Source organism: Drosophila mauritiana, unplaced genomic scaffold (genome assembly GCF_004382145.1).
Source record: "Drosophila mauritiana strain mau12 unplaced genomic scaffold, ASM438214v1 Y_13, whole genome shotgun sequence".
In the NCBI taxonomy this organism is placed as follows: Eukaryota; Metazoa; Arthropoda; class Insecta; order Diptera; family Drosophilidae; genus Drosophila; species Drosophila mauritiana.
In genome coordinates this window covers 12,782-21,939 of record NW_022881552.1, presented here as the reverse complement: position 1 = coordinate 21,939, position 9,158 = coordinate 12,782, and the positions used below count along the sequence as shown (strand labels likewise).

The 9,158-nt window shown below is 43.5% G+C and overlaps 1 protein-coding gene across 1 annotated transcript; it reads left to right on the top strand.

Moving 5' to 3' along the window:
- Positions 1-3,347: 3,347 nt before the first annotated feature.
- On the top strand, positions 3,348-4,015 carry LOC117149995 (protein O-mannosyl-transferase Tmtc3-like; the record flags this gene model as incomplete). Its single annotated transcript, XM_033316883.1, has 1 exon — positions 3,348-4,015. A coding segment is annotated over one exon (547 nt), but the record flags the coding sequence as incomplete, so codon positions are not given.
- Between the last annotated feature and the right edge of the window lie 5,143 nt (positions 4,016-9,158).

Sequence of the window (9,158 nt, the reverse complement as noted above, 5' to 3'; positions counted from 1 at the left end):
CTTCGCTTTATATAACTCAATGCGTGGCGGTTGCCCTTTAGATCGCTGCGCTTGTCTCCTCGCCTTGAGGCATTCCGTGCGAAGCTGGTGCAATGAGTCACTCCACCAGTAGACAGGGGGCTTTGTTCATTTGTTCATTTTCCTCGGCATTACCGCATCACACGTTGTTCTGAGCCTATCCATGATCGCTGTCACCATGATCTCCGCGTGTCCATTTATTGACTCCATGCTCTCGATCTGGTCCCATACCGGTCCTAGCGCCCATCTTCGCTGTTTGGGTATCGGCCACATTGTTCGGGCACCGAACAATTATGGTTCAGGTTATGGTGGCTCAGCGTTATGTCCTCATGGACCATCCAGTTCGAGCTAGCCACTAGAACTCTGCTAACAAGGGTGCCATCAATGAAAGACGTACCTCTGCCATAATTAAACGTCGGTTTGAGTCCGTCGTTTAGCAATACGAGACCTAGATCACGGCATCGATCACTGCTCGTCCTCTTGTGTTAGAAATTCGACTGCTCCATTCTGTAGCCCAGGCATTGAGGTCACCTCCGATGACTGTTGGTCTGCGCCCACTTGCATGGCTGACCAGCTTTTCGAGCATGTGCTCGAATTGTTCGGGACTGTCGCTAGGTGGAGAATAGCAGCTGTAGAAGTGGGTTCCTCTAATTTTCGCGTATGCTATGCCGCGCATTGGTACGGTTTCCCTCTACCAATAGACTGGATGTACATTTAATGTCCGCCTTGCCTGTCTCATCGGGTAGCACTCCTGAGTTGCCCACACCAGGAAGGTATGGTTCACTCAGAAGCACTACGTCCGCATTGCGCTCCTTCGCCGTTTGAGTCAGGAGGTGCTGTGCAGCTGCGCAATGGTTGACGTTGAGCTGAATGATGTTAATTACTTCTGGCATCATTTTGACGGCTATTAGCTCCTTTGGTGTTAGCTTTGTAGGTGGGGCAAAACCACCCGTCGCATGGTTCTTGTCCACGTCACTGCTGCAGATCAGGCATCTTGGTGGGGCTACGCAGCCTTTTGCTTTATGTCCATGCTCGCCGCACTGTAGGCAGCAGTCAGAGCGATCGACTGACTTGCAATTGGGAGCCCGGTGGCCGAATTCGAGGCATCTGAAGCATCTTATTGGGCGAATGCCTTTGGTTAAGCGGCAACGTGACCATCTCACGGTTACAACGCCCCGGTTGATAACCGCAATGTGCGTCCGCGCACATCAGCACAGAGGCTATCTGGGTCCCGTCACGCATCCTGCGGAGGCTCTTTCATCCTCTGGTTCTAGGCAGATGCCCTGAAATTGGGAGACCAGGGAATTATGAAGATCCTGGGCCGTCGTAGCCTCGTCTAATCTGCTGCAGATTAGCGCAGTCCTATGCGCGCCCATGCGAACCGAAGCAATCTCTTTGAGCGTCGCTTCTGGCTCATTTTTAAAGTTGGGGATGACCTCAGAGGCTTTACCTTCTAATTCAAGAAGTAGATCTCCCTGTTGCGTTCTCCTTATTTTACGTACGTGCTTGCCGAATTCGCTCAGACTCGGTTCTGCTTTCATCTTCCGAAGCATATCCGAGTACGTAAGCTCACCCGTTTTTTCAGGATTAGCGCCTCAGGTTTTTTGAGCAGGGGCTTAGGCTTCACCGTAGCCCATTCTTCGTCCTTGTTAGCGTCCTTGGCGACAGACGCATAACTTTCCGGTTTGGAGTCAGCCCTCATGGGTACCGCCTTACCGCTGGATTTCGCGGCAGATGTATGGTTGTCCGTTTTGGGGACCTGCACATTTGGTGAAGCCTGTCTGGGTGGCTTGTTGTTGTTACCCTCCTGTAGCTCAATTGCTCTGTTATTGAGCGCCGATAGGTCCAATAGCACGCCCCTGTCCTCACTGGTTACGTGGCGCCTAGTCTCGAGCGAGGATAGAATGGCGGTGATCTTGACTTTCATCATGACCCTTCCCTTTAGGTCCTCATTCTGGAGCGTCGTGGTCAGTTCTGGCGAGCGATGCGCCGATCCTGATTAGGACTTCGCTCCTGCCCTTTGAGCCGGAACGCTGATGAAGTCCATCGTCTTTTGGCTTGTGGCAGTCGTGGAGGCTGTAGGGGCCAGAGTCTCCACATCCACAGCTGCACTGCAGTCGCTAGTTTTCGGCGGCGGGGGGCCTGCTTACTCACTTCCCGCAACCTGGATTGGGGTTCCGACTCCTCTTATAGAGGACCTCGATATCCACTCCTCCTAAACGTGTCGTTGGGGTCGGGGGCACTGCCCCCCTTTTCTGTCCATCTGATATAATAGGGGGACTATGGCTTTTTGGTCACCAGCGCTCCGTGGGAATTAGAACTAGTTGCAGTTCTTGATTTTGATTTCAAAATTTTAGTTCAAATTAATTAATTCAAACTTGAATTTGAATTCGAATTTCACGTTCAACGAGCGCGCGGCCGAATGCTGATCGCACCGCTGATCTGGCAAAGCCAGACTTACCAGCTCGACCACCGCGAAAGGTTGGCAATGCTGTCTTATCTGATGCAGCAGATCTGATTAATTGCCAATTTACTTTACCGCTCAGAACCGCGGCACAAGCCCCAGTGTGGATTTGCAGGTTTTGTAGCTGTTTACGGCTGACCAGACTCGTATATGTCGAAAAATCGCGCAGCGCAGCAAAAAGTCGTGCGTAATACGCGGGAACTCGAACGCTTCGCTTTGTGTCCTTGCATGTGTGCCTATGATCAACGCAGCGTCAGTCGATTTACGAAAGCGACAGTGTGCAGTTGTTCTTACAATAAAGAGTCATAAATAAAGAAAACAAACACATGCCTATTTATTTCATGCTAGTCTCACAATATTTTATAATTGTATTTCACAATAATATTTATAAATAGGTTATGGGCCCAGACACAAAATAGCATTGAAATGGATAGGTCTTTGGTTGTTTATAACAAGATAAAATAAAAAGTCGAGAATAATACATGTGTAAGTTAACAACTCTTAACATAATAATTCATAGCAACTAAGTAGCTCTACGTATAGAATGCTGACGCGCCAGAATTGAGTTCAGCGCTCTGCGCAAAGAACGTCCGGCAACGGAAGGCTGACACTTCTTGTTCGGAGTGTTGCTTCGCGCTGCAGGGAATGCTGAGTCGGCTTTGCCGACTCGTCTTGTTGCCGTTTTGGAAAACTTAGCTCTATGTTTTGTTATCTCTTTAGTCTCAGTTTTGCATCGAAATAAATCAGAACGTGCTCCGGCTTACAGTCTCAAATAATAACTGTACTTATTATTCACATTGCTACGCCACAAGGCTAGTCAATAAACCTAAGGGGGCGAAGTCAAGCCCTCCAACGTAATCTTCAGAAGAAGACTCTACCGACGCAAACGTCTAACCACCGCTACCGGCCGAGAGAAGTTTTTTGAACAACGCGGGAACACTCAACCACTTTTTAATCTGGCTCTGCTACTGGCCGATACAAAACGGCCCTTGGATGCGGTGCCATTTCTGAATCAACTGATACGACATCATCCGTCGCATGTTAAAGGCCTGATCCTGCTGGGCGACATCTACATTAATCACATGAAGAATCTGGACGAGGCGGAGAAGTGCTACCGCAGCATACTTCACTACGATCCCCACAACACTCAGGGCTTGCACAACCTCTGCGTGGTGTTCGTGGAACGTAAGCGGCTGGCCAAGGCAGCTGCATGCCTGCAGTACGCCCAACGCTTGGCACCCGCCGAGGACTATATCGGTCGGCATTTGCAGATTGTTCTTGCACGACTGCAGAAAATCAACAAGTTACCTGAGTCGGCGCCAGAGCGAAAGCTCGCGTATGAGGACTACGATCCCCTTGAGTTTAAACTGCCTCAGGATCGACCATCGCATAAGTCGCGTAAAAGATCGTAGCAGAAGCTAGCCTAAATCAAATAGCAGTTATGAGCATGTAAAAAGACAAGAGTTGAGTTGGTGGAACGCAAGGTTCCCACATTCTGTGAGACATACGGAGTCTGATAAAAATAACACAAAGTGAAGATTGGACCACATCTTCCACACAATTCCGTTGTACTTATTAGTTATTAACGTAATTCTTTTCTATTTATACAATTTTTGTGTGTATGGATTTAAGGTACCATGCCATTCGTATTGTGAGATCTGATATTCTTTTTGTAATTTATGTATGGAGGCCTGGCGGTCTTGCATTTATTTAAATAACGTTAGGGCGTGTATTAAAATAAATGATACGTATAAAACAAAAAAAAAAAAAAAAAAAAAAAACATAATTTGTATATATACATATGTACATACATATATGCATTGAGTTGTATGTACATACATACATGCATAATATAATTACATACATATAGTTGTATGGCAATTTAATTTGTGCGCGTTATAATCGATTATCATAATTTAACAATTTTGTCACATACACAGAAGTGATTCTGTGAAGCGATTCCACGACGCCGCGGAGCCCCGTAGCTGGCGTCGGTAACGTTTTTTTTCTTCTTTCTCTCTTCTTGTTCTAGACGTTACCATTAGCATTTCTAAGAAGACAAGTCAAAAGAAAAAAAAAAACGAATACAAGTTGTGTGTATTGATTAATAAAAAATATGGATAAGGGCAAGAGAAATATTAAACCATTTGATGGGGGAAAATGTTCTATTTGGAAGTATAGAGTGAGAGTGCTTCTAGAAGAAAATGATTTATTGAGTGTAGTAGGTGAAGAACCAAATATAGTGACTGTTGAAATTAAAAAGGCACAAAGCCAAGCAAAAAGCATAATTGTCGAATACCTGAGTGACTCGTTTTTGTTTCATGCCAATAATTATAGAGGCGACTGTAGCGGTAAAATAATATAGTTCCCGATAAACAAACTTTATGGAGCTTGCGCTCAGCTGTGACACACTAATTTGGGGTCATACAAGATGCAGTATTTTGCGGCGGGAATATACTAGACGGGATGCAACCCTTATCAGCTGCACCCGGAAAGTTTTGGGATAATTTGGTTATCGCAAATAGAGTGAGTTTCAGCTGATAGTGACTTCCGCCGATGGCCTCGGCTTGAGTTTCCGTTTTATTTCTTTTCTAATGAAATAGTCGATGAGTCAAGTCGTGAAAAGTTCGTGTCGTGAAAAAATTATAACCTGAGGGCCTGAGATTTTTTTTCTGTTCGCTGAAAATATTTATAGAGTGAGTTTTCGACACAAAACGGTGCGCGGGTTATTATTATTATTATTAAGTGGGTTTCTATGTCTTTTGCGACCCATACTGATCTATTGTACTACCCCTTCATAGATCTTGATTGCGTTTTCGGGACCTGCACATTTTCCTGTGTGGGTGGCGCCACCTGGCTGCGCTTAGTTTTTCCTGCCTGCAGTACTCCTTGGCGGGGGCTTATTGTTGATACCCTCCTGTAGCTCAATTGCTCTGTTATTGAGCGTCGATAGGTCAAACAGCACGCCCCTTTCCTAGTCTCGAACGAGGATAGTATGGCGGTGATCGTTTTTTTTTTTTTTTTTTTTTTTTTTTTTTTCGCACGGCTCCTACGGCCACACCTCCCGCCCAACCGACCGAGGGGCGCTGCCGTGTATCGTACGGCTCGATTCGCGAGAAGATATAGACGCGATATAAAAAAGAGAACAGGAACGAGGAAATGAATATAATGTAAAATAACTATGTTAAATTTTTGTGTTAGTAGGATCTAATTTTGTAATAGAAAAGATAAAATTGATTGCTTTAATAGCGGCAGAGAGTCAAGATTACAGATAATAGGATAAAGTCTATTATAGTCAGAACATAAAACTCTGTAAGGGTCATGCAACTCATAATTAGATGATTTAAGATAAGGGGTATATAGTTTCTAGTGAATCTACTTGGAACCGAGAAGTTAAGCCGACTGATCAAGTCGGGACTCTCAACATCCCCACGAATAAGCTTACAAATAAAGACTGTTCCAAGCATAGTTCTACGGTTAGCTAGGGACGGTAAATTAATTAAAATTAGTCTACTGGAATAAGGAGGTAATATACGGTTTGCATCCCAATTTAGACGCCGCAAGGCAAAAAGTAAGAAGTTTTTTGGACCGATTCAATGCGTGTGAGTGGACGGCGTATTGTGGACTCCAAACAGGTGATCCGTACTCGAGAATCGGACAGACTAACGAAATAAATAAGGTTTTAGTCAAGTAAGGATCATCAAATTCGTTAGACCACCTTTTTATAAAACCAAGCACACCCCTGGCCTTATTGACAATAGACGAAATATGGTCAGAAAATTATAATTTTGGGTCCAGAAGAACACCAAGATCATCAACTCGTGTTATTCTGTCCAAAGAGCACCCACTTAGAGTGTAAGTCGTGCATATTGGGTTGGCACGACAAAAGGTCATAACTTTACACTTGAAGCCATTTAAGTCTAATATGTTATCACGGCACCATATTTCAAATCGGTCTAGATCGGATTGTAAGTCCAAATGGCACGAAGTGTCCTTGTACTGGAGACATAATTTAACATCGTCTGCGTACATAAGTACACGCGAATGTTTTATTATTAAGGGGAGGTCGTTAATGAATAAGGTAAAAAGAAGTGGACCAAAATGGCTCCCTTGTGGGACACCGGATGTGACTCGGAGAATTGAAGATAAAGAATTTTTAAAGAGGACTTGTTGTGTCCTGCCATTCAGATAGCTTGAAATCCAATTTAGAAGATCAACAGGGAAACCTATAAGATCAAGTTTTCTTATTAGAAGGTAATGATTAACAGAGTCAAATGCTTTACTAAAATCAGTGTAGATGACATCTGTTTGAAGATTATTTTTGAAACCCTGTATTACGAAAGAAGTTAGCTCCAAGAGGTTAGTGGTTGTAGATCTGCGTTTCATAAAACCGTGTTGACACGGTGATATGATTGATCTACAAAGGTGCTGCAAATGAGGAGTTATAACATATTCGAAAAGTTTTGGGATAGCCGACAATTTAGAGATTCCTCTGTAATTGCTTGCATCCAGTTTGCTACCTTTTATGTGAAGAGGAATCACAAAGGACTCCTTCCATATATGAGGGAATTGTGAAGATTCCAAAGATAAGGTAAACAGTTTCAGTAGAGGCTTGCACAAGGCTTCCGCACAGAATCTGTTCGGAATGAGGTAAAGTTGAATATGTTGTTTGAAAAAACTTGGCGTAGATTGGCTATTGTCTGATGCGATGTAAGGGTAAGGGTAAGAACTTGTTTTTCGCTTAGTGCTAACGAAATTATAAGACTGTTTCGGATTCTGTGCAAACTGGAACTTACAACGGTTGAAATAATTTTTGTAGCACTGAGCATTAAGCACGGTAAAGTTTAACCGAGCACTTAAATATTTACAAAGGATGGACTGAGAACCGGTATTTTTAAATTTCATATAGAGTCTGGACTTTACATTTCTTACATGTGTCAACTCTTTATTAAAACAAGGAGGTTTAGAGATTGACGGATAGTACATCGTAAAACAATAGTCAAAAAATGATTTAATTGCGGTATAAAACATATTGATCGCATCCGCCATTATGTTGCAGGAGTAAAGATCGGACCAATTAATGCCAGCTATAAAATTGTTTAGCCTCCGAAAATTTCCCTTGCGAAAACAGGGACTCGCTCTCTGAATTTACTTTTAATGCCTCGAAAGTAGGATGATATGGATCTTCAGGTTGAGTAAGAGGTACTACCCTGGACAGAAACACACTTTCAGGACTTGTTACAAAACATAGATCCAAAAGTCGACCAAGAGAATTTGGAATATACTTAACTTGCGACAGCGATAAGTCGAGCAAGCCGTCAATAAAGTCATGTTGTGCCAAAGGGAGAAGGATATTCGATTGTTTTTCTGGGGACCACATTGTGCCAGGTATATTAAAATCACCTAGAACTACCAATTGGTCCCTGTCAGAAAGTTTATTCAAGATGGACTGGATAGCGGACAGATGATTCTGATATTCTGGGAATTCAGAAGATGGCGGAATATAGGAGTACGTAATATAAACTGATCTGTCGGAAAAAGACAGCTTTACACATAAGAATTCCGAGTTACGAAAATCGCCCAAAAGTAACTCCTCCGACGCGAGGGTAGATCTAACCGCAATTAAGACTCCACCTCCCCCTCTGGAGGAACGGTCAAACCTATATATAGTGTACATACCTGGGAAGACTTCGGAGTTAAGTATCTCCGGCTTTAACCAAGTCTCTGTGAGCACTATAATATGGGATGCAAATGAAAGACTATCACAATACAATTTGATTAATTTGCTACGCAAGCCTCTAACATTTTGATATGAGATAGTAAGATTTGTTGTTAGTTTTTTGAAGAGGAAGAAGATGAAGAGGCGGATGGTGCAGTGGTCTGGCCACGTGAGGGAAGTTTAATTTTCACGGGCCCCTTTTTCTTTTTTTGATTTTAGCTTTGAACTCTTTTACCACCATACTATCCGGCCAAAATCCCCCGACCATATGATCAAAAAGAGCTCGTTTGGGACAGTTATCTTGAAAGATGATATGTCCCTAGCGAAAGAGAAGTTAAATTTTTTCACTTTTATATTATCGGCTTTTGTTTTGTCTTGTATATAAGACAATACATCCGACGGTTTGATTAGGGGAAAGACGAGAAACGAAAATTTGTGGTGGTAAACTAATCGAGACAGGTGGAATCACTGGTTGAGAAACCAGTGCAGACAATTCGGAATTTTTAGCAATCACAGGGTGGGGTCCATCCACAGCTGATTGATCGGATTGCTCCGAATCTTTTTTAGCTGCCGATCTTAGCAGCATATGTGGATTTGCTGCGATTGACAGCTGATCAGTTGTGGAGTCCTGTTGATCATTTGCCCGTGCGGGGCCTTAGGCAGCCTACCACCAGCGGCTTTTTTGCGCTTTGGAGATTCATCTAATAGCTTAAGGCCATTAAACTGTGAATTAAGCGCGGAAATAAGATCGGCTCGACGAAAACTATCTCTAGCTACGCCAAAACTGTTGATCAGTTCTTTCAAGCCACCTTTAGTTTGGCGCATAAACGATTTCATCTCGTTCGCAACCACAAGGCATGCATCACAACAGTAATTTAGATTTTTACCCTTTACTAGGTCATCACTTGTACGGCCATTAAAACCAGCGCACTAAGTATGCACCATTCTATCACATAG